Source organism: Myotis myotis, unplaced genomic scaffold, assembly GCF_014108235.1.
Source record: "Myotis myotis isolate mMyoMyo1 unplaced genomic scaffold, mMyoMyo1.p scaffold_m19_p_17, whole genome shotgun sequence".
Classification (NCBI taxonomy): Eukaryota; Metazoa; Chordata; class Mammalia; order Chiroptera; family Vespertilionidae; genus Myotis; species Myotis myotis.
In genome coordinates this window covers 24,470,637-24,496,491 of record NW_023416321.1, presented here as the reverse complement: position 1 = coordinate 24,496,491, position 25,855 = coordinate 24,470,637, and the positions used below count along the sequence as shown (strand labels likewise).

Here is a 25,855-nt window from a genome sequence, read left to right as displayed (position 1 = left end):
TTTTGGAGGGTGGGGTGGGAGTGTAAAAAAATGCTCTCTGACTTCTGAGTGTATCAGAGAGAAGAATCAGAAAAAAAAAAAAAGAGGACATTTAAGCTTGGCTAGAGGTAGAGAAATTTCTGACCCACAGGGAAGGCACTTTGTGAGAGATTATTGAAATCAGAGAATCACAGACTTTGGGGCTGACAGGGACCTTACGGATTATCTAGTCCTACATTTCCTAGATGAAGAAATCCAGATTCCGAGAGGTGAAATGACTTGACTAGAGCCACATCGGGATTAGAACTGACTTCTCCTCTGACTCCCAGTCCAGTGCTCATCTCACTAGCTCCCAGTCACATGGTTGCCCTTGGCTGGCTCCTCCAGACTTCAGGGAACTTGGGGGAAAAGGGCAATGTTTGGGGTTTGGTAAATAGTTGCCTAGGGAAGTTTGTCTTTTAAGGCCACCCAAGAAATCAGCAAGGAAATGGGGCAGATTCCAGTAGTTCTGGTCATGTTGCTTTCTTCCTTAGGTTTCCCACTGGGGACTGGTACCAGGGTTTGCAGTGCAATGGGAATATCAGCGTGTGCGCTCCCACCTTTCTCCATCCTCCTGGAGCCCTTGAAACAAACCAACAGCTAAAGTGACCTCTCACTGGATGGTCTCTTTCTTCTGGGTGATTCAGTCATTTGGGGTGGGAGAGTCTTTGACTGTCATTATCTGTAAGGTGTCAGGATATCAGCTAAATACCCAACAGAGACTCTAAGGAGGAAATCAATTCAGAAATCAGGCCTAGAATTTCCCCAGGGCTAAGAGGGATGTACCTTAGCTAGCAACTTGGCTCTAGGCAGGAAGGACGCAGTGTAAATAGCATTCATTGCTGGTCCTCCAGAGACAGAGAGCCTGGTCATGGTTCTTTGAGTGGAGGAAGAGACAGAGAGTCTTTCTAAGCTATATTTTTTCAGCCATTAATGAGCACAATCAGTTTAACCATTACTTACAGAGAACTTCTCATGTTCTAGGCACTGTGCTAGGTTCTGCAGCCCACACACGATTCCTGTCTGTAAGGAACTATAGACAAACATATGACTGACAAGTTTAATAGAATGTGATCAATGATAAGCCCTGGATGGCCCAAAGCAAAGAAAAGGAATATGCATCCCACCTGGGATTCAGAGAAGGCAAAGGAATTAACCACGAACAAAAGCCACAGCCTCACAGGCAAGAGAACCACGGGGACAAAGGTGTGGAATCTGGGTGTGGGGGAAGCCATAGGCAGTTGATAGTGTTACCAGAGATTGAAGAGGGAGATGGGAAGTGTGGGGTGATAAGGCAGAGAGGGTGTGTGTGTGTGTGTGTGTGTGTGCGCGTGTGTGTGCGCGCGCGTGTGTGTGCGCGCGCGCGTTTAGGTAAAGCACGAGGGTTTCTTCTAGTTGGGAGGGGCCTGGGAGATTGGCATTTTAGATAGATCACTGCTGTGTGGATTTGGGGAGGAGGTACCAAGAATGGGGGCAAGGAACCAACTGGAGGAGTGCCTGATGCAGGGTATTCATAATGAAAACGAGGCACTTACAAGGGAAGGAGACATGAACTGGAGAAATATCCAGGAGGTGAGTGATGATGGAGATGTGAAGGTTAAGGAAGAGACTCCAATCTAGGGAGCTTGCAGGTTTCTGACTTGGTGCCTGGGTGGATAATGGGGCCATGAACTGAGGTAAGAAAGACAGGGAAGGAAAACGAGTCTGGAAGAGGGATGCTCATGATGGCTAACATTTATTAATCATTTATAGGGACCAGGCATCGTGCCAGGAGTTTTTCATGCATTTTCTCATAACTCTGCGGGGTAGATATTATTATTCTCAATTTATAGATGAGGAAATAAAACTTTGAGACATTAAATAGCTTGGCCAGATCTGCACAGCTGGAAGAGTGGTGGAAAGCAGTGGGAACCCAGGCATCCTGGCTTCAGGGCCAATGCTCTTAACGACCAGGGTTGATATGTGTGCATGTGGAGTCTGAAGAGCCTGTGGGATACCCACAGTGGAGAGGTCTGGGATTTAGGGCGACTATCAGGGCCCAGATCATGGTAAAAACCATATATGTGGACGAAACTACCCAAGTTGAACAGTGACTGAAGCACAGTGGAAAACCCCTTAGCTAAAGAAGTAGCTAGAGGGTAATGGGTCCACAGATGAGACAAAAACAAAAATCCCGATTTTAAAATCTGAAGACATGGCTCTGCTATCTGGGCAACAGAAAACTGGGCAATCATGAACGTGTAGTGGCATCAAATAAAAACAGGCACCAAGCTAAGCTGAAGTTAATTATAACAGTTACTATGTTGTATAGTAATTATCCTAAACAGTAAGCATTTTACATAAATGGCAGTAATTAGTATAGCACAAGTTTTCCAAGCTGTGTCCTGTGGAATAGTAGTAGTTCCTGGAGATGTTAATAAATGTTTGGATAAAAAAGGGCTTTGGAGTCAGATAAGTTTAGGAAATGCTGGGATGATTTAGAAGACAGAGCCATGGAACCCCTGGTTTACACTTTCTTCTCTGTTAGGGGGCAGGAGAGCGGAATGGTTGAGTGTAAAACTGGGAGCACTCAGCACAGCCTGGGGTTGAATGCTGCCGCTGACAAGCTGGGTAATCTTGGGCAATTTACTCAACTTCTCTAAGTGGACGTTTCCTCTGGACAGGGGAATAGTAATATACTCGCCATGATTGTTCTAGAGATTAGATGCAATAATATATGCACTTAAAACACTTAGAATAGAGCCCGGCACAGAGTGAGGGCTCTACAAATATTAGCTCTTATTTGTAAACCGTACTATTAACAAATCTTTCTTATTTTCTGGAGTTTAGTCCTTGACACACACTTCACACACATGTATGCTGACACCTTTTTTCTTAGTTGAAGTTCTCTGTGTCCCTACCTCCTCCAGACCACAGTCTGGGACTGGGAATGACCAAACTCTTGCCCTATTCCAATCTAGGGAAGGGGGCCAGACAGAGGGAGGATTTATGTCCTGGCTGCAAGGGCCACCACTAGTTTAATTACCTTTATGCCCACTTGGAACAAGTATGCACCTTTCAGGTGGATGCTGGCCTGTGCCAGGGCACACCACACAGCAAGTGGAGTGCGGGCTGTATTTTAGCCTCCGTTTACTTCTGAGGCTGAATGCCACTGTACATGAGCAACCTGCACAACCATACGTGGCAGCTCTGACCTTCAGGCCGCAGAAGAGGCTGGAAGCTAATGGTCGCTGGGGAAAGAGGGTACAAGTTCTCCTCCCAGTAGTTCATGAGATTAACTCTGCACAAACCCTAAGTGGATAAAGCCGCCTCCTTCTCCCCCCTCCTCCTCCCACAGGTGCCCCCCCCCCCCCCCCCCCCCCCCATTCACCCACACAGAGGCTGACATCAGAATACCCTTGGTGTGAGGGGGGACCTCAGGCTTTGCCTGTTTCTCTGAAATCCTGATTGAATTTGGCAGATGACAGAGCTGTGGAAAGCGGAAGTGGGAGGGGATGATTTTCCACGTTTCCCTGACACATAATGGACACTACATAATAATGATGTTCTGAACCACAGCAGACGGGGCCAGAGCAAGTCTTGACTATGGTTTGGGGCCGTGAAGGGAACATGATGGGAATGGGAGCTTCTTAATCCTCACTGTCTGGCCCCCATGCTTGGCTCCCAATAGACTCACCACTTTTGAAGGTAGACACTTCCTTTATGAAACAGGGGAAGAAAAAACCAGACGTTTCCTATTCTTCCCTAGAGGTGTGTGGGCTGGAGGGCAGCACCCCCTGATGTGCACACAACATGCGTTTACACGCACTCCCAAGAGCAGAACAGCCTCTCCAGCTCCCCCAGGGCTCCTGCCTCCAAGCACCGCTTCGCAGCCTAGAACCCACGTGCAGGCCTGACCGGTGGTGACCTGCCAAGGGATCGATCCCCCTCTCCCGACCTGGGTTCTCTCCTTGATAACGTAAGGAACAGGGGCGGGCGAATTGTCAGGCTCCTCGTGGCCCTGACCTGCTACGTTTCCCACTCCCGGGGGTTTGTTCACTCCCCCACCGGCCCTGCCTGGCCAGACGGGTAGCGACGGGCTGCCCAGGGAGGCTTGTACCCTCGCGGGGCCCTGTTGCACCAAAGACAAACCTGCCCCCTCACAATGGTGCCTACGTGTGCCCCCACCGCGCTGGGAGACACACAGCCACCCAGGCCGGGCTGGCCATTCAGGGCGGCGGCCGAGAGGCTCAAGAACAAAGGCTGAGCTGGATGGGGAAGGGGCCTGCCCTGGACGTGCGGGGAAGGGAGCCCTAGGGCTGTTCGAGACGTTACCACTCCTTCCCTTCGGAGGTCCGAGGGGAGGAAAAGCTCCGGGCTGCTCTCCTTCCCACACACAGGTTTGGGGGAGGGGAGGGGGTCTTTGTCTTTTCCTCCGGGGCTGATGGCTTCACCCCCTTCCCCTGCCTCTCCCTGAGGTCAGGATCTCGACCTCTCTCCCCACCAGCTCCCCGGGCCTGCAATCTCCACCCTCCGCTCTCCCTTTATTCTCTTGGGGCCTTGAGCCCCGCCCTCTCTCCTCACTCTCAGCCTCGCCCTGGATTCCTTTCCCGGCCTGGCCTCTCCCGCCCCGGGTGCGGGGGTCTGCATTCTCCTTTCTCTCCTCGGGCCCCGGCGCCCTCCCCCACCCTCCCCGGCTCCCCGGCTCCCCGGCTCCCCGGCTCCCCCTCCGCCCCGCCTCCCTCCGCCGCGAGGCATTGTGGGAGGAAACAAGATGTGGGGCGAGAGCGGCGCGGGGAGAAGCCCGCAGTGCGGGGCCGGCCCGGCGCAGCCAATGGGGAGCGCGGACGGCGGCGCGCGCGGCGGGGGGGCGGGGCGGGGCGCTATTTCAGGGGGGGCCGCGCACCGGTCGCTCTCAGCGGCGGAGCGGAGCGGAGCTGCGAGGCGCCAGCGCGGAGCAGGCGGCCGGCGGGCGCGAGGAGTGAGGGCGGCCGGGGAGGCTCCAAGGGCGGACGGCAGCGGCCAGCTCTCGGCCCGGGGCTGCGGGAGCCGGAGACCGCGGCGGCGGCGGCGACGGCTGCCGGAGGAGCCCAGGGGACACCGCCCCTGCCCGCGCCCGGCCTCAGGCCATCGCTGCTCCCTCGGGGCCTCGCGCGGAGTCGCCTGCGTGAAGGTGAGCGGTGGTTGGGGCGTCCCCTGGGCGGCGGCCGGCACGCCGTGCCCCGTCGGCCTCCTCTGCCCGCGAGGGGCCCGGCGCAGGGCTGGCTTCGGCATGACGCCCCCGACGCCCCTCCTTTCCCGAGCTGCGCCACCCTCCGCCTTCGCGACCCCTCGGGGCGCGGCCGGAGGCCCGGGGCTGCGGAGTGGCGGCTCTCGTCCCCCGGGAGTCCCCCCGTGCTGCATGGAGGCTTCTGGTGTTTGGGGCCGAGGGGGTGGGGTGGAGAGGACTCGGGCGTGACGCGGCTCCTGCCGTCGTCGCCGCCGCCGCCACCACCGCCACCGAAACCGCCACCGCCACCGCCGCTCTCTGGGGCGCCCTTCCTGCGGCGAAGACGCCCAGTCACCCTCACACGGCTCGGGCCGGCGGGGCGGAGGTGGGGTGGAGGGTGCCTCTCCTTCACCGGGTGCTGGCCTTCCGGGAGTGGGAGGGGTCAGGGACAGGGCCCCTGCGGGGGTTTGAAGGAGGGAACACTAGTGCGCGTGTGTGTGTTGGGGAGCGCGGTTCCGGTCTCTCCGGGGCTTAGCCTTCTTTGTCGCAGAACCGAGGACAGAGGATGGGAGCTGCTGGGGGGAGCCCTCTTCGCCTTCAGAGGCGTTCCTGGCTCGTGACCGAGGCGGCTGGCCTGGGCCCCCCGGTTACCCTTCTGTCTGGAGGCCCGGGGCCTGGCTGTTTCCCCCCGGAAGGAGGGGCTCGGCCGGCCTCTCCGGATCCCTTTCCCACTGGCACCTCGGACAGGGGAGACCGGGGCTAGGCCTCACCTCTCAGCCGCCTGGGGGGCCAGGGGTGAAGAATCGTGGCATTGTAGTCACAAGACCGACGTTATGTAACTGCAGGCTCCCTCCTGGAGGGTAAGGTGGCTTTAATTACTGTGATAAAGTTGTTCCTTTGCACACTTTGGGGATGAGGCAGCGGAGCAAGGTGAGCTTGCTGGGAAGGGGTGCTCCTTTGGGACTTGAGCTTGGCCGTGGGGCACCTGGCCCCACCCCCAGCCGGAGTGTATGGGCTGTGCCCCCTTCTGAGTGGGGAGCTGGGGCAGGATACCAGGCGACACTAGTTTTCTGGACAATACGTACAGAGAGACATCCGCCCTGTGCTGCTCTAGTACCTTTGCTCAAACTCACGAAGTTGCCTCATTTATTTAAAAATCACTGGTTTTTAAAAAGACTATGTTGAATTGCCCAAGGTCATATAGGTAGTGCTCACAGACTCTTGAGGCTCTGACTTTTCCTCCCTCCCGGGATGTGGGGACAGAGGGTGCTCATCCACTAACCCTTAGCTCTGCCACCTCTGCTGAAGGAGGACCAGCCCTGCCTAGATGGATAGTGCCAGACAGGTGCTTTGGACTCAGTTGAGGGTGCCTAGCTGGCAGCTGCCTTGCATGTATTTTTTTGCATCTGATACAGGCTAAAGGAGTAGTTGTGAATTGTTTCCCTTTCAGCCTACCCAGCCCACATGTTAGTGTATTCAGAGATCAGGGTAGCCTGGAACGATACCAGGGATCTCTTTGAGCATGCAGTATCCTGTGTAGCCTTGTATCAGACAGGGCTGGAATGACAGCATTTTTTTGTCCACTGTGCTGGACCCACTGTGGTATTTTGGGGAGTGGGACTTGGGGGGCGGGGGGGTGGATTGTTACTGCTCTGTGTGACAGAACTGTGGCCAAGGACAGAGGATAGGATTTTGCAGCTCATCTCCTTTATTCTTGAAAAGCAGCCTCACATGCTACAGACTGCTAGGCAGGTTTTAGCCAGCCCTCCTGGGATTCTTGTCATCCTAGGAAGGGACCATGCAAGGCCTACCCCAGAACTCTTTATGTTGCTATAGGATGAATCCCTGGTTTAGATATCAGAGCTATGAAAAGGGGGTGTTAAAATAATTCTTCACCTTTTGTTATGTCACCATGGGGCATTGGTAGCCTTGATGTTGGCAACATTTTCTGTGAAGGGCCAGATAGTAAACATTGTAGGCTTTATATGCCATGCAGTCTTTTGCAACTACTCATCTCTGCCATTGTGGTGTGTTCCTCTAAAACGATTTACAAGAAAAGGTGACTCTCTAAATCTAGCCAATGGGATAGACCCGTACGTAGACTGTTTTTTGTTAGCAGACGTTCTCGTGTAATTTTAATTAAGCCTTATAACAACCCCCTGATACTTAGCTGTTGCTACCCTTGTTGCTAAAATTCCTAGTCTGTCTTCTTTCTACTGTGATACCAATGATGTAATAATGGTCATTAAATCAAGGGTTTATTGTCTTCCGGTGTTATGCCACCTGGTTTACCCTCCAGATAACTCCACAGTAATGGCATGAAAATACAAAAGTTAAGTAATTTGCCCAAGGACACAGATAGCAGATGATATAGTATAGTGTCTTGGCTATTGGTGCTATTCAAAATATCAGAAATAGATCAATTTAGAGTTGGAAAATCCTCTTCATATATGATAAAAACTGATGGCTATATCTTTGTTACTATTTATCTTGTATTTCCCAGGCTTGGAGGCCATATCTCAGTTAAAAGCTTACATGCTCCTTCTATTGCCTCTGGTCTTGTGCTTTCTGTTGTTCTTACCCTCTGTGCTCCCCTCTCCCACTGAGGCCCCACACCCAGTTGCTAATACTTATTGTCCAGAGTCATGGGGTTGGTTAGCCTTACATCTTTGCTTCTTCTGCAGTGTCACGATGTCTGACCGGAAGGCCGTGATCAAGAATGCAGACATGTCTGAGGACATGCAACAAGATGCCGTTGACTGCGCCACGCAGGCTATGGAGAAGTACAACATAGAGAAGGACATTGCTGCCTATATCAAGAAGGTGCATTGGGAGAGCTGTGGCTGGTGTCCAGGGGTGGGGACTGGCAACTGAACTGTACCCCACAGAGGGCTGGAGCTTGGGACATAGGAAAACAGCTATACTCAATGCAAACAAAACCCTAGGAACTTGCAAAGCAGACAAATTAGAGAGTGATTATTAATGCCAAATAATTTATCTTAGGTATTTTTAATAGGAACTCTGTTGGGGGGGGTGTGTGTGTGTATTTACAGATAATTATGTCACTGCAAGGGATCGGGGAGAGAAGCTTCAGGATTAAATATAACTAGTCCAATTCAGAACTATTCATAATGAACATCAAGAATATATGAATGGGCCCTAACTGGTTTGGCTCAGTGGATAGAGCGTCGGCCTGCGAACTGAAAGGTCCCAGGTTTGATTCGGTCAAGGGCATGTACCTTGGTTGTGGGCACATCCCCATTTGGAGGTATGCAGGAGGCAGCTGATTGATGTTTCTCTCTCATCAATGTTTCTAACTCTCTATCCCTCTCCCTTCCTCTCTGAAAAAAAGTCAATAAAATAAAAAAATAAAAGAATATATGAATGGATAATATAAGATTGTATACAAGTTTTCAGGGAACTTCATCATTTAAAGTGGTATATCCCTATAATAATCCTCATGTAGGAAGCTTCCTTTTCTTTCTCTTAAAAAGGACTTGGGGAGAAACACACACACAAAAACACTAAAAAGGATTGCTCTTCTCGCCTACCTTCTTAAGAAAAGGGTGGGCTTAATATATATATATATTAGTGGATGAGCAATATTGGGACAATGGGTTTAGTCCCTGAAAAATTCCTGAGTGAATGGTTGAATATTTAGGAGCTAGAAGTGATACACAGGCCCTGATTCCTAGTCAGGATCCATATCCATTGGTGGCATAGTCCTAGTATTTGATATTCTGAGCTCTGGTATCCTAAGAGAATTCCTAAAAGTAGTGGCATTCTGGTCTATAGAGGTAGTAGGGTGTCCTGGAGTTTTACAGAACTCTCTTTTTTACCCAGATGGGTGGGATGAGAAGGGGATACTGCAAGGTTCTCTATATGTGGAACCAGCAAGGCTCTTCGGCATGCCAGCTCCTTGCTGAGTGATAGCCTTGTTCTGAAGAGAATCCAGAATCAGAGAGTCTGAAAGCAGAAGAATCCTTAGATATAACTGGTCCAGCTTTCTTATTTTGCTGATGGGGAAAATGAGACCTAGGAAAATAACTATGGCTCTCTTATGTTACAGTCTTGAGTCAGGATTAAAGCTGAGTTTGGTGATGAATGCCCTTTCCACTGTACCTTAATATCTTTGGAGTCATGTGGTATGGGAGTTGTGGATGTTGAGTCCCAGGGTTGGCAGCATTGCTGGGCCAATGGTGGAGGGCTATTGCCTTTTCATAGCTATGGAAGGATGCATTTAGAACTGAGCCATCAGTTTCCCACTGTACCCACAGGGTGGCAGGGAGCTGTCTATGATTAGGTCACAAAGATTTCCTAAGTGGCTTTGATACTGAACTTGTGTCCCTGAGAGAAATGAGGGAATTGTCTTGATCTCATGCTGAGGTCCTGGTTCTATTACAGCGTACACACTGCCTGGTGTACAGGGAACGCCTTTAATGTTGACTCACACAGAACTGCTTCCTGACGTTTGGTCCCCATTTTGTTCTGGTGTCTTGGGTTTTGGCATTTGGAAATACTGGGTTAGTAATGAGGGTGGCGACTCAGCAAGGCTTGCCCCTCCGTTTTATTCGTGCTGTGTGACACTGGAGTGGTCCTTTGTGCCACTGGCTTCTCTGATTCCCTTGCTGAAGAGTCACAGGGTGGGCTATTGAATAGGGTAGCTAGGGGGAGGAGAGATGATCAGGGTGTAAAGTGCTAGCGAGAAATAGTGGAGCCTTTGTGGTGTTACACTATTAATGAGGGAGGGAGTGTCCTAGCCAGTTTTAGAACCTGAGCTCCTGAGGTTCCGGGAGCTGAGGCGGTGGGTGGGGGTTGATAACTAAACTGACCAGACTCCCATTCTGATTTCTCATCTTCCAGCTGTCTAATCACCTTTCTTCTCTACCTTTTATTTTTCTTTTAGGAATTTGACAAGAAATACAACCCTACCTGGCATTGTATTGTGGGCCGAAATTTTGGCAGCTACGTTACACACGAGACAAAGCACTTCATCTATTTTTACTTGGGTCAAGTTGCAATCCTCCTCTTCAAGTCAGGCTAGGTGGCTGCAGAGAAGGTGTCAGTGGCGGCGGCGATGGCAAGCAGACGGCGTTGCTGGGACTATTTTGCACTGGGGCCAGCATCAGGATGTCCTCTCCAATGGCTGTGCTACTGCATGGACTGTATACTCGATTTCATGTGTATGTCGCAGTAAACAAAACCAAACTTCTTTCTGTTTAGTTGCCTGGGGAAGAAGGCTGCTTTACATTTATTTTCAAAACTTAAAATTTTTTGTTGTTGTTGGATTGCACTAGGAAATCTCTCCCACCCCTTCCTTTTCTCTTTCTCTCTCTTTATAAACTAAGCCCTCAGTAAAGCCTGTAAAACTAGGAGGGCTGGGGAAAGGAAGTCCGTTTCTGGAGGTGGAACTAAAACTGCAGCTGCCTCTTCCTGGTGGTGGAGGCTGTAGGGGGACAGTGTTAGAATCAGCGAGGAGAGAGGAATAGGAAGGAGGGGAGGGGGATTGATCTAGTACCAGGGAGACTATTCCACTGAACTGTGATTCCACGGCTTGGGGCAGAGTGTGGGGTTAGGGGGAATGGGTTCTTTAAGGGGCCCTGAGACGTGTTTGTCTGTAGTGTGTGGGAGTGGGGAGCAAATTTGTCTTGCTGTCTTTGTCAGAAAAGTTTCTAAGTAAGGGTTGTGTCTTTGTGGATTATCTTCCTGTCAGAGCCCATGCTAGAAGGATGTTGGAGGTAGGATTAGCTTGATTTTTTTTTTCTTTTTATTCTTCTCTACTTCTTTCTGCTCCCTGCTCAGCCCTCAGTTTTCTCATTCCTCTAGAGTTCTCTTAGAGCAGCCCCTGTTAGTTGGCTGGCAAGGGAATTTCTGGTGACTGTAGTTCCTTAGTTAGGTCTTAGCAGTCAAACCAAATCAATGTCTCCTCTGTGTATATGTGTGTGTTTGTCAGTGTGTGCGTGTGTGTGTGTGTGTCTTGGGTTGGGGTAGAGGGGAGGGAAGGGCAGGATGGTATGGAATCTCTAGGGTATATAGGTAGTTAGGGTACACAGTTAGTTCTAAGTGGGCCTTTATGTTAAAAATTTTGGGAGGTGAAGACAGATGTAAACCCCCCACCCACCCCACCCCACCCCACTCCACTCTTAGCCACCTTGCCCAGACACTGCGCTGTGGCTGTGTGCTCCCAGGAAGGTTTCAGGAGGATAGCCCACAATGAGTTGACCATGCTGTCATCTGTCCTGAAGTTGGCTCTCAGTGGAGAGGGAAAGTGACTTTGTGGTTGGTTGCCACCACTTGTGGGTGGTAGGGATGGAAGTGATAAGGGCTGTGAGGGGCTTGGGAAGAAGTTTGCAGTAATGAAGCCAGGTATCAGGAGATGGAGCAGGGCCGCTAGTGGGAGGAGATTCCAAGGAGAGTGCTGGGAAACCTTGTCTGTTGATCAAATAGAGGTGGGGTGGGATATGGGTGGGGGAGTCATTGCTGACTGAGCTGCTGGTTCTTGTAAATTGCATTTAAAACTCTCTTGTGTACGGTTGACACTGGTGGGGTTTGGGTCTAGCTCACTTTTTTTTTTTTCCAACTCCATCCTTGGGGCTGGTGGGAAGGCAGGAGAATATCCCCTCTCCAAGTCTTTAGTGTTTGCTGAGCTTTCTGATGCTGACAGGGGAGGGTGGAAATTGGGATGATGAGTGAGTTCCCTGTACCAAACCCTTTTATGAATGTTCAAATCTGTGTTTCCCCCTGTCCTCCCAGACTTGTGTGGCCAGTTGGAAATGTCCGGTTTGTGTTCATCTCCCTCATTTCTGGAGTTGGGGCTGAGACCCTGCCACATCTCCTATGCTCTGCATCCATGCCTCTTTTGGACATTAAAGGTTGATTGATGCACTTCTGAGCTGTTTGGGTTTCTTTGGGGTTAAAGGGGTTGGTCAGATGCAGTGGTGCCATACAAGTGTGGGGTGGATGGTATCTAGGGTGGAGTAGAATCGGGGCTCAAGAGATAAGACCAGGCAGAGAGGTACTGATTGGTCTGAATCAAGTTTTAGTTGTAGGGCCTAGGGTTGGCCCCTTAAGTGGCAGAAAACTAACCAGCAGCACTCACCCACAAGGCTTCTTGGGTCCCTTGGTAGAGATGACCAGGTGAGCTGCATTTTGGATCTTCAGTATAATACATGTTGCCTTCCCAATTTCCAGCTCCAGGTTCAGTTTCCAGGTCCATGATGGCAGTTTGTAGCTGCTGTGCTGGACCTAGAGGAGCTTGGTTTAGAACCTTTGGCCAAAGCTCATATGCATCACATGCCTCATTCTACGCTTCCCTGAGACCAAGATTGTCTACTAGCTAAGTCCTGCTCTGGCCACTCCAAAATGGAAAAGCTGGGGGTCTTCAGAAAGATGGAAACTCTTTTGATGGATCCTGAGTGGATCTTGACTCGGGCTAACCTGGTTGTCCACTTGGGGGCTCCTGCCCCAACATACCTGGACAAGTCAGTACCGAGACACTTTGTAAGAGTGTCTGCCATCCCTTACCCTGAACTGTTGGGATTCTGGGCGGAGGTGTTAGAGAGCAGAGGTACTTTGTACTCATTTCTGTTGTCAGTTACTCAAAAACATTTTACTGAGTTCTTGTGTACTTGGGCCTAGGATGCTATTCACACAGGAGAACACAATAGGCAAATTCTGTGCTTCCATGGCATGCATGTTCTAATGGGTTAGAGCAGACATATACATTAGGTTTTAAATATTTTTGTCCTTACCCTAGGATATTCCATTTATTTTTAGAGAAAGTGGGAGGGAAGGAGGAAGAGGGGGGGAGAGAGAAACATCAATATGAGAGAGACACAAGACTGGTTGCCTCCCACATACACCTCAACTGGATTGAACTTGCAACCAAATTATGTGCACTTGAACCGGAATCAAACCAGCGACCCTTTGGTCCATGGGCCAACACTAACCACTGAGCAAAACCTGTCAGGGCTCTTAAAAAAGTGGTGAGCTGCTGGAATTGCTGTCTTGGGCTTTCTAGAGAGGCCAATCATGCAAAATAGAGTGGTAGTTTATGTGAACACAAGATCTAGAATCAAGTCCTGGGGTTGAGTCTCAGCTCCAACAATTACTGTATGAATTTAGACAAGTCATTTGACCTCTCTGAGGCTCATTTGTAAAATGGGGATAATACCAGTCTACCTTAAAGAATAGTTATTAGGATCAAATGACATCGTAAGTGCTTTGAAATTGGAAAACAATGATGAAGACACTGCAAGAATAAAGAATTCTGGGAGTCAGTCTCCTGAAATTACCCCATTTTATGTAGAAAGAAATTAAGGACCAGACAGGGAAAGAAACATAGTGTCACATGGATGTTTGGGACAATTGGAATATAGAACTTGGTCTCCAGACTCTCAGACCCGGTCTGATCCTGGTTTGAGGTGATGGAGAGGACTAATTCATCACCAGGTACTGAGCCCCTACTGAACTGTGGAATGCCCTATACTTGGTGGTGGTGTACAGTTCAGTGGTTTTTGGTATATTCAAAGAGTTGTACAGCCATCACCACTAATTCCAGAACATTTTCACTCCCCAAAAGAAACCTTGTTCCTATTTGCAGTCAGATCCATTACTCCTTCCCCCTAGTCCCTGGAAATCACTAATCTCTCTATGAATTTGCCTATCCTGGGCATCTATACAGGCAGTCCTAGGGCTACGTCAGACTCAACGTAAGTCGTTTCGTGGTTATGTTGCCATCTCCCATTTACAGTATTTATAAAAAAAAGTTCCGTCACCTCGACGTATGTACATATGTGCTTTATGTTTTCATTATTTACCACAAGTAAAGGTCAGGAATTATTTTAAATTTTTTTTACTGTTTCGCTTCATTACTGTTGTGTATGTGTTCCATGTGAGTGATGTAGGTGCTTATGTAGGGTTCTGACTTACGGCAAAAATTGCATTACGTCGCGCTGTAGGAACGGATCTCCGATGTAACCCGAGCACCTACTGTATATATAAAAGCCTAAGCGGCTGGCCGACCAGTAGCTATGACGTGCACTGACCACCAGGGGGCAGACGCTCAATTCAGGAGCAGAAACCACAGGCATGGCAACATGGAACAGACTGATGAATCTCAGAGGGAAGTGGGGTGGGGGGTGGGGGGTGGTTGCGGTCCCTTGGCCTGGCCTGCAGGGATAGGGCCGAAACTGGCTCTCCAACATCTCCCGAGGGGTCCCGGATTGGGAGAGGGTGCAGGCCAGGCTGGGGGACCCCCAGTGCACGAATTTTGTGCACCAGGCCTCTAGTAGTTTAATAAACATGAAAGGACTAACATATCTGCAGGCATGCCCTGAAAGAACACTATTCTAGGAGTGTTACCCTGACTTACCCAACTGACTCCTTTGTTAGAATAATCTTTTGAACTCATGGGACATACCCAGGAATTTTGGGGACTATGTCTGATGAATGTGTTCATTGATCCCTTTTGGATCAAAAACAAGCTCTGAGTCTCAAGGGCTGCAAGATTTTCTCAGTCCATCTCAGGTAGTTTTTGTGCTATCAGAGTTCCAGGGAAACAAACAACCAGTAGCATATTTTTCTTATCATCTACCTATCCATCCCTCAAAATTTATGGTGAGAAATTGGCTTATATGATTGGGGGGGGGGGGGCGGGGGGAGGAGGCAAGTCTGGGATCTGTATTTCAGGCTGCAAAGAAGGTAAGGCTGGATGGAAACTTAGGTGGGAGCCAACACTGCAGTCCACAGGTGGAATTTCTTCCTCGGGGAAGCCTCCGTCCAGCCTTTCAGCTGGTTGGATCAGGTCCACCCACGTTATCCAGGAAAATCTCCTTTACATAAAGTGAACTGATTGAATATGTAGGCCAAATTAAGGCTAGTCAAATTAACACCAAACTGATCACAGCTCACATCTAGTCAACCTGGCACCCACATACATCTCCTTAAACAAACTTAGTCTCCAGTAAAACCAATAACAAGTCATACTTACACGATACAATTATCCTGCGTTACAACTGAAAATGTGCTTACCCTTTCCCCAGAGGAGGATGTGAAGTCTGGGTGATGTTCACTCTTCTCCCGACAGTCCTGTAACTTCGATAATGTGAAATTAGCTATTATTAATACATTTTAGATGACAAGGAGATAAGAGGGGAGAAAAATATACACAAATTAACATTCTTCATTTTATTTTAAATAAAATTTAAGATAAAATGAAGAATAAATACTTATAATTACAGTCCTAATCTCTGCAATTAGGTGGAATGACCACTATGCATTGCATTCTTTCCTTTGCCTTAGTAAGCACCTTGGCACTGGTTGTGGTTCTTTTCCTAACGGGATGCTCCCAAACCTTCATTCTTGAGGGTCTGTGCCATTAGAAGTTTTGCTGGATTGTGTTAGAGTTTTCCATTGGCTTGAATCACAGGGCCCTAAGGAATCGTCTATATTTCAGGCATACTTTTTTTTACCTCCATAGTAGCATCCCAATCTCCCCTTTGTATTCAGAATCAATCACCCCAGGCAGTACAACTCCCTCCTTTGCCTATTGATTCAGAGGCGTGAGGAGCCCAAAATGACCAGGTGGCAGTCTTCCAATTCAACGGAATTCCATTCCCCAGTTGAGGAACTGTAATTATTATCTTTGGTTGCTTGTGACTCAATGTGAGGTCCTGCAAAGGAAGGGCCATACTGTATTCCCTTTTGAATTCATTCTGTACCTACGATTTGTGCACAGAATAAATGTAGTTGCACGCACACGGGGAAGCAGCACCACCTTCTGGCCAAAGTGGGTAATGCTGCACACAGGGAAGCAGCACCACCACCTGGCCAAAATGGGTAATGCTGCACTGGGGCGGGAGAGAGATCTCTTCAGTGCAAGAAACCTGTGGGGGGGGGGGGAGAGAGAGAGAGAGAGAGAGAGAGAGAGAGAAGAGAAGAGAAGAGAAGAAGAGAAGAGAAGAGAAGAGAAGAGAAGAGAAGAGAAGAGAAGAGAAGAGAAGAGAAGAGAAGAGAAGAGAAGAGAAGAGAAGAGAAGAGAAGAGAAAGAGAGAGATCCTCCACCCTCAGATTTTTAGCCTGAGGATGGTAGAGGCATTCTGGCCTCTGGAATGAGAGGGTTGCTTTGAGGAAATCTGATAGGAATCACCCCCTTGCCCCCACAGTGCAGACGGGTAAATCAGGCTCAGAGAGGTGAAGACTCACTCAAGGTCACCCTGCAAGGTAGTGGCAGTGCCAGGACTGGAATTAGCATGCCTGACTCCTCATTCAGGACTCTCCCTAAGATCCCAACCACAGAACACTTTCCTTCTGAAGGCTGACATTTGTGGCTTTTTAAAGCTGTCATCTCTTTGAAATGGATGAGCTATTTGGGAAAAGTCATTTGGTTGATGGTTACACACAGGGAGCTAGGGTGGGGAGTAAAGGGAAATACCACTTATTGAACAAGTTATGTGCTGGGCATTTGATATGTATTATCTTAGACGTTATCATCTGTACAATGGAGATAATTGCAGCTATTTCAAATGATTATCCTATCTAATAATAGACAAACAGGGTAATTGACCATACCTTCGCTACGCCTCCCATTGGCTAATCAGTGAAATATGCAAATTAACCACCAACAAAGATGGCTCCAAGTGGCGGAGTGAAGACTGAAGGAGAGCCGGAGCCACAAAGACAGAAGGCGGCTCCAGCTGGAGTGAAGGCCTGGGTCCTGGGTGCCAGAGGAAAACCAGTGCCAGCAGCCAGGAGAAGGGAAGGCCTATTGCACGAATCTCTTCGTGTAACAGGCCTCTAGTCTCTATATATAAAAGGCTAAGTGTCTGTCTGTCCCACAGGTAGCTATGACATGCACTGACCACCAGAGGGCAGACGCTCAATGCAGGAGCTGCCATGACACCCAATGGCCACTTAAAAATAAACAGCACCAGGAACCTGGTGCCTACAAACCCACACTTGGCTTCCCCCAAGTGGGACACAGGCCCTGCCACCACCCCGGAGTCACACACCACCAAATCGCAGTCAACGCTGCCAAGACGCCATGGTGCAAAATGCGGCCCACAGCTCAGTCCAGCCCTGAAATGGTCGCTGTGGGTGCTGCGTAATGACATGACGTAGCAACGCCCAGCTTCCTCTCCCTAGCGACTAGCCTCCTTGGAGTTTCTTCAGCCCAGAAACACGACTTGCTTTATAGCCAGGTGCAAACATTTCACACTTTAACCAAATGTTTGTGAAGTGTTTACTCGTGCCTCATCTCATTTGATCCTCACAGAAGTCCTGGAGCAGGTAGATAGGAGACTTGGTAGAATCCTATTTTCTTTTCATTAGCCGGAAAATGGAGGTTTAGAAAGCTTAGAAATTTGACCCGACTGAAAAGAAGTAAGAAATGGTGGACCTTGAAAATGACTTCAGGTTTTCTCACTGTGCAGAATATAGTCAAACACTGCTGCAGTTAAATATTTTACCTTTTGTTCTTCCTGCGTGACCTACAATAATAATCTGCTTTGCGTTGATATTTACTGAAGTATTGCTGACAATTACCTGAAAGAGAAGTTGGGGTGCTTCACTGGGCTGGGAAAAGTTTAGCTAAATCAGAAAGCAGGTCTAATTAAGCAAGTTTATTCTATATACATAAAGGCTAAGTTGACTCACACATTCGCAATACATATAAAGCTCTCGCTGGCGCCAATCGCACACTTGTGTTTCGATCTGTCATTGTTGATTGTGAATTTGGTTGACACTCCTATTATAGAGAAAGGGCGAATAGCGATATTAAAATATTTCTTCTAATTAATTTCCTTTCAATGTGCATGAATCCGTGCATGGGGACACTAGTTATAAATAAAGTAATGTAACTGTAGTCATATTTGTAAATGCTGATATATATGTAAAGTTGCTGAAATATAGTTAGTAAGCACTCCGTGAGTTTTAGGTTTTGTGTCAAATTTTCTGGGATGCAGTGAGTTACTTAGTAACCGTCTGATCATTTCAGAGCTTGCTTTTAATAGGCAGGTCTGGAGGTGTGTTCTGTCTAGGACTAAGTATTCCCTACTACTTCCTGAGTATGTTACTCAATGCCTGGGAATCACACATTTTCACAGTATGGCTGGCGGCAGCAGGCACCATTTCTGGCTCTGTTCTCTCATCTGTTCAGATGGTTCTTTCCTGGCCTCAGAGTTTCCTCACACACATTCTCTGATCAGTACTTTGCTGAATACTCGAGGGGGACCCTCTGTACTTCTCTGGGGTTCTCTCTCTCCTCTCCAGCACTCTGTCTTGAGAAGTCTCCCCACCTCAGTTTCCCCAGACTCAGTTAGGTCTCCTCAACTCAGGAGTTGCCTGGGATCCACCTGGGACTCCCCATGTGCACTGCAGCCTGGAAACTTTTTCTTGGCAGTAAGTGGGGTGACCTCAGGGCTCACATCATTTCTTTTCCTGTTTTGGGGGGATCATTGTCCTTCATTACCCACCCAGTGTCCAGAGTCTTGCTTGGTTATTTTGGTTGTTTCAGGCAGGAAAATAAATCTGATCCCTGTTACTTTATCTTTGGCAGGAGCACATGTCTATCAATTAGATTTTGCTGCATAACAAAGCTGCACCCCAAATGTAGTGGCTTAACCTTTTTTTTTTTTTTCTCATATTGGGCAGGTTGGCACTTTGGGCCAGGTCGTTCTGCTGGTCTTGGCAGGGCTAATTCCTGGGTCTGCAGTCAGTGATGAGCCAGCAGGTGGCTCTGCTTCCTGGGCATTTGCTGGGTGTTGACTGGGAGTGAGGTGGGCAGCTGGACCATGTGTCTCTCCTCATCTAGCAGGCTAGATTGGCCTTGTGCACACGGTGGCTGGGTTTTAAGAACACAAGAGAACAGGCTCCATGTTGAACAATATTCAAGTCTACTCTAGCATCACGTTTGCTATTGTCCCTTTGGCCAAAGCAAGTCATGAACTCAGATTCAAGGGGTTGATGAGAGGAAGCACAAGGTCACACTGAATGCAAGAGGGTAAGAATTATAGTCATTTTAAAGGACCAGTCTATTGTAGCTATTATTCCACTTCAATTCCCACAACAAACCAGGTGGTGGATCTTACCATCAACCTTTTCCAGATGAAAAAAACTGAAGCTCAGAGAGGTTGAGAGGGTTACATAAGATCTCACAGCTAGAAAAGGGCAGAGCCAGGACTGACTCAGGGTCTGACTGACTCTAGCTCTTGCTGTAGTCACTGCATTGTGTGCTTGCCTGGTGTGTGCACACATGTTTGTGTGATTCTGATCAGGTACATTTGTATTCAACACTATCAACAGTTCATCTCCCACCCTGTCCCCTGCTGCCTGCCCCCACCCCCCACCTCCACTCCTGCCTTGACCTTTCCATTCTCTGGGTCCTTTCTGACACTCTGCCACCATCCCACCCCCAGACAGAGGCCCTGGCCTGAGGCCCTTCCTCTCAGGCCCTGTGGGGCTGATGCATGCTTAGCCGGAGACCTGTGTATGTCGGGGTCTGGGTGCAGAGGAGTTAATAGGTGCTGATGACCTCTGTCTGCTTATTTCTCATTTGGTCCATCAGCCCCTTCCTCCCCGTGCTGCTCGGAAAGCCTCCCTGGGGCAAGTCTTTCTTGTCCCCATTTCTCCCTCGAGGTCAAAGACAGATGGGCCCTTGATTGGCCCAAGTGAGATCGCAGCACTCTACTGCCTCAGTCCTTCAGGGGCTTCTGATTTTTGTTGTTTTGCTAGATCCAAGCTAAATTTATTTTCCTGGCACCCAAGCCCTCCATGATATCATCCTAACCTACTTTCCCATTCTATTTCTCACTGCCCATGCTCGCCGTCTCCATAATTTCACCAAGGACACTGTGGCTTTGCCTCCTCTGGGCTCCGGCCCCAGATTACCCTTTTCTATCTCCTGCTCTCATAGCTCCTCCCACCTTTGCTCCAGCTTGTGTGTTATGTCTAATCATTCCATTCAGGCTGTACCTTCTTGAGGAAGCAAACCTTATCTCATTTGTGTTTGACCAATCACAGAGCCTGGTACCCAACTGCATTCAGTGAGGTGTCCTAGAGAAGGACAGGCTGAGGGGCACCTTACTCTCCTCTTCAGGAGGCCCTGCTGTCGAGTTCTGCGAGATACACCTCTGTCCTCACAGTCACTTTCCCTCTTCTGCTCAAGGTCGCTTAGACGAGTTCCTGTTAATGGAAATCAAGAGACTCTTGGTTAGGAGAGGAAGGTGTGGTGTCTTAGCCTTCCCAGATAATAGTATTTACCAGTATTGGACTCTTGGAAGCCTGAAGCATAAGGACGATCTATAATGGTGGAAACCTCAGGGAGTAGAGACAGCCAAGGGGACAAGATACTAACTATTTGGGGACTAGAAGGGTGTGCTTTGTGGCTCAGATCCTGGAGGAATCTGCAGGGTGAGGGCTGGGAGCTTGTTCAGGTTTCAGGGTTACTGTCCTTGGTCCTGAACGGTCTTGTTGCTCCTTAAAATAGGATTGTTTCTTCTAACCAAGGGACATTAATAACTCCTGTGGAATGCCGTTCAGAGATTCTGAAATAGGTAAGGAATGAAGAGGTGAAGGAAAATAGAAGGAGATGAATGAGGAGAATATATATATATATATATATATATATATATATATATATATATAGAGCGAGAGAGAGAGAGAGAGAGAGAGAGAGAGAGAGAGAGAGAGAGAGAGAGAAGAGATGCTGTTAGAAAGACCAAAGAGCCCTTTGGTTTTAAAATAATTTTTACCATGAAAGAAACCACCCTAGACCTAGACTATGGCCCCAATACTGAAAAACTGAAGGATATGTAGAAATCTGAACACTAATCTAAGCAAATATGGGGGAGTATAGATAAGATTGGGAAAGCAATATCAGGATGGTTCAAGTGAAATGTCAGTCATACTAAAGAGCTCATAATATTTATTTCTTATTACATATTTTTAATAAAATCACACCATATGAAAATTTTACATATTAGTTACATAATATGTATATTTATAATACAACACATGATAGTACAAATTTTTATGTATATCTGTATAACATCTGTATAATATATTATATTGTAAAATATGTTATACATTATATCTAATTATAATATACTAGAGGCCCAGTGCACGAAATTCATGAACGGGTAGGGTCCCTAGGCCTGGCCGACAATCAAGGCTGATTGGGGCCTTCCATCCCCTGGCTGCTGGCTGCCGGATGGGGCCTTCCTTCATTCCGCACCACTCCCTGGTGGTCAGTGTATGTCATAGCGAGCAGTCAAACTCCTGGTCGGTCGAACTCCTGAGGGGACAATTTGCATATTAGCCTTTTATTATATCCTATATAATAAAAGCCTAATATGCTAAGTGTCTGGTCATCCAGTCAGCTGTTCAACCAATCAAAGCATAATATGCTAATGATATGCTAAGGCCTCTCAACTGCTTGCTATGACATGCACTGACCACCAGGGGGCAGATGCTCCAGTAGGTTAGCTTGCTGCTGGGGTCTGGCTGATAGGGACTGAGCAAGACAGGTCGGACATGCCTTGGAGTCCTCCCAAGGCCCCTCCCACCAGGGGGCAGATGCAGTGAGCAGGCGGGTGGTAAGGACCGAGGGGTCCTGGACTGCAAGAGGGTGCAGGCCGGGCTGAGGGATCCCCCCTCCCCTAGTGCACAAATTTCGTGCACCAGGCCTCTAGTATGATAATAATATCTTATGCATAATATCTACTTATAATATATAATGTTACATGTAATGTCTATAATACTTATTACTACATATTCACTATAAAATTAAGCCATATGGAAAACTTTAAAGAAGAAAGCAATGAACCATCCTGTTTTGTCACTTGGAAATGGCATATTTCATAAAATCTAGGTTTTGACTCTAAGACAAATCATTTCTTGTATCACTAAAAAATGCTGCCATTTAAACCATGACATAGTGCTTTTTATCACTTCAAATTCTTATTGAAAGAACTCTTAGACTTGCTTAAATATATATTTAACTATAAATATATATTTAAGATAATAATATATTATTATCATCCTATATAATAAAAGGCTAATATGCAAATCGACTGAACAGCAGAACAACTGGTCTCTATAACGTGCGCTGACCACCAGGGGGCGGCATGGAATGAAGGAAGGCCCCAGCCGGCAGCCGGCGAAGGAAGGATCTAAACTGGCAGTCGGACATCCCTGAGTGGTCCCAGATTGCGAGAGGGCACAGGCCGGGCTGAGGGACCACCATCCCCTCCCATGCATGAATTTTATGCACTGGACCTATAGTGTAAATATAAAAAGGAAAATATAGATGAAATAAATTGAACATTGTATTCCTAAACCATCTTTACATTTATAGTTCAACTCTTCTTAATCACTTTTTGACCCCAAGTCGTGTGTGTGTGTGTGTGTGTGTGTGTGTGTGTGTGTGTACAACATAATCTTTTGTGCTGCAAGATATGGAGAATGCAGTGTAAGAGTGCTCTGTTCTGAGAACAACCCTTAAGGGAGTAGTCGCAATGGTGTCCTCTTGTGGACATTCTGAGAACAGCACCCTAACAATAGTGCCCCAAGAGTGCTCTGGACTTTTCTTCTGAAGTACTGATACCCAGGTGTAAATTTGATGCTGGCGCTTTGTCTTACCAACAGTGACAACTACTTCACTCCTGGCACCTAACCCACAGCCGTTGCATGAGCTCACTAGATTTCACAATAAAGCTGCCCTTTAGAATGGATGAGAACAGAAACTCTGCTAAACATTATTTCCAATAACTCCCTGTGCTTACATACAAAAGAATAATGAGTGGATAACTGAGAGAAAGTTTTAGATAAGGTTAGACAGAAATAATTTTGTAAAGTTGATCCCTATTCTACATTTTATCAACATGCAAGATTATCACCAAATTCAATAGCAGAAAAAGATCTGAAGAAAATGTACTTTAAATATTTTTCCATCATATGATATATTGATTACTAAAAGATCCTGCCCCCCAGGGTTAAGAAAAAGTGATTATGAAAAAACCATAAAACCATAAAGAGGTTAGAGTGATTGATTTCTCAAATTTCACGGTTCAATTTTAGACAATATTGATTGATTCCCTGCTATAAAAGGTGAGGTGGTTAGCACAGTTATACTTCCTCCACCCATTATCAGTTGCCCAATTTGTTAACTTCTGTTGATTTTCCTTTCATAGGGGTTTATATTATTTATATTCTGTCCTGTATAATAATTTCAAGATTATATAGTTAAGTGTGTCTGAAGCTGATTGCCCAGTCTTTTTATACTGGCATTTCCATTCTTAAGTTCTTTTGCTTTTACAATTATTTCCTTTTAAAGCAAGATATGAACATTGATTTAAAAGTCAAGTTTTACCACTTGGCTCTCAATGAAAGATAGCGTTTCTTTGCTCCATGTCCTTACCCATCCAGACCTCACTGCTCTGGGGGTGCAGTCCCCATTTACAGCGATCTCCTTGGCTATCACATCCACACCCCAAAGCACTGGCTCCCCGCTGTGGCAGTTGAGGCTCTAGATCATTTACTGGGCCCTCTCCTGAATGCACATGCCCACACTCAACCTCCTCTCATCCTCCAAAAATAATGATCACCACTTTCCACTGAATCAATAACCAGTGCAGGGCATGCCAGCATGGGACCATTTATTTTGACATCAGTAATAATCATGAAATAATAACAACAGCCAGAAAAGAAATACAGAGTGAAAATGTTCTTTTATTGAACTTCATATAGATAATGCCAGTCAAAAATAATTCAAATTACAGTACAAAAAAGGAAAAAGTAATCATCCAATTTTATTGTCTCAAGCATAGTGCTGTGGGTGTCTCAACTTGAATTTCTTAAGATTTTTCATTACCTTTATGTAATGTTGAAGGTATTATATATTTTTAAATAGTTCCATATATTGCTTTTGTACATTTTCCTTACTGAACTCTACGGGGTTAATATTGCTTCATGTTAATATGGGTACTGCACCTCAAGTTTCTTTATGAAATTCAAAATATTTATGGGCTGAATCAGTGGCTGGTTTCACAATCATATTACAAATGTCGACAAGTTCTTCCAAGTTCACACGGGACAAAAAAGCACAACTATTTATCTAACAAGTTTTATAGATACTTAATACATATTTATCCTTTGGTTAAAGTCTGATCAAATATTTTAGGTAAGTAATTCTACAATAAGCTATCAAGTGCTTTTCTTTTGTTTCAGTGTGAAGTTTTTGTAAAACTGAAAGGTCCATTTAGGAAATTACTAATAACACCCCCAATGCCACATTTGATTTTCTGGATTCATTCTTTGGGTTAAAAACGCAATGATTAGAAAGGAAGAATACATTTCAAATTACTCAAATTAGGTCAAACATCCTGTATACACTAAAATTTGGATTTACCGACCAAATTGCACGTTGTTTGCACGATGTTTCACTGTTTTGTATTTTAAGCACAAAGAAGAGCTCCGAGTGGTCACATGGAATGGCAGGATTAGAGTCACTCGAGTTCTGCTTCGCTGCCTTTACAACCACTGCTTGCCTTGTTTGCTTTACTCTACGGGTTAAAAGCAGGGCTATGTGGTACCACAGGGTTGGAGACATGAACTGGACCTGAAATGAGCTTGAGCAGTGATTCTGAACCATTAGAAATTTGCTCTCAAATCAATTGCTTGTAGTGGAATCCACATGCGCTGGAGACCTACTTACAACTGGGAGCTCCTCAAATTAACTTTCATGTCAAATAAAATGTTCATTAAAGGGTGAATAACAAAAATGTGTTCATTTGAAGCTTGTGGATATATTTTTATTTTTATTTTTAAATATTCTTTTTACTGATTTCAGAGAGGAAGGGACAGGGAGGGAGGGAGGGAGAGAGAGAAACATCAATGATGAGAGAGAGTGATTGATTGGTTGCCTCCTGGACACCCCCACTGGGGATCAAGCCTGCAACCCGGGCATGTGCCCTTGACCAGGATCGAACCCAGGACCCTTCAGTCCTCAGTGTGACACTCTATCCAGTGAGCCAAACTAGCTAGGGCTGGTGGATATATTTTTAAAGCTCAACAGTAACTTCAAATCTTTTTTTTTTTTTCAAAGTCTCCCCATTCACAATACAGACCAGGCAAAGAGCCTGAGCTGAGGTGTATATGGGGTGGGTTTACTCTGCCTCCTATTTCTGTACAGTCAGTGTAAGAACACAGCCTGTGGTAAGTACCAGGAAGCCGTAACTTCAAATCTTATTTATAAATAAGAACAAACAAAAGATATTTTGGGAGAGGAGTACTTTTTTTTATCACTGATATTATTTAGAATTGCTAGTGCACAGTGATAATGAAAACCAGACTGCCTAAGTAAATTTTATTATTGCTTTTAATTTGTCTGCAGAGAATGCATGCTTACTGCTTGCACTTGGAGCAGATTGCTCTCACCATCCTGCCCTTGGAATGCCCCTGGGTGTTTATATTATCAAGATAATACAATTAATATTGATGGGTGAGCCACATATTATACTATAATTACATTTCAACTTTTGTATCTTCTGGAGTTTATAATTGCCTCTTTTTTGTTTACTTAGGTTTCTGTATATGAATTCATTCTGGAAATATCCACCAGAATTGAAAATTTTGTATAAGGTGTGGAATTTA

General features: G+C 46.8%; 1 protein-coding gene and 1 non-coding gene across 2 annotated transcripts; one reads left to right on the top strand and one right to left on the bottom strand.

Annotated features, from left to right (window-relative positions):
- The first annotated feature begins 4,902 nt into the window (after positions 1-4,902).
- Positions 4,903-12,091, top strand: DYNLL2 (dynein light chain LC8-type 2). Its single transcript, XM_036340446.1, has 3 exons — positions 4,903-5,170; positions 7,891-8,029; positions 10,113-12,091. The coding sequence occupies exons 2-3, from the start codon at positions 7,898-7,900 to the stop codon at positions 10,248-10,250; spliced, it is 270 nt and encodes an 89-aa protein (XP_036196339.1). The 5' UTR covers positions 4,903-5,170; positions 7,891-7,897; the 3' UTR covers positions 10,251-12,091.
- Positions 12,092-25,302: 13,211 nt separating this feature from the next.
- On the bottom strand, positions 25,303-25,434 carry LOC118672561. Its single transcript, XR_004973122.1, has one exon. It is a non-coding gene; the product is annotated as a small nucleolar RNA SNORA51 (small nucleolar RNA).
- Positions 25,435-25,855: the final 421 nt, after the last annotated feature.

Bases quoted from the DNA above. Each gene is read 5' to 3' on its own strand.
- DYNLL2 (XM_036340446.1), top strand. From the start codon at position 7,898: ATGTCTGACCGGAAGGCCGTGATCAAGAATGCAGACATGTCTGAGGAC. The intron at 8,030-10,112 runs GTGCATTGGGAG...TTTTTCTTTTAG, and splicing joins TTGCTGCCTATATCAAGAAG to GAATTTGACAAGAAATACAA.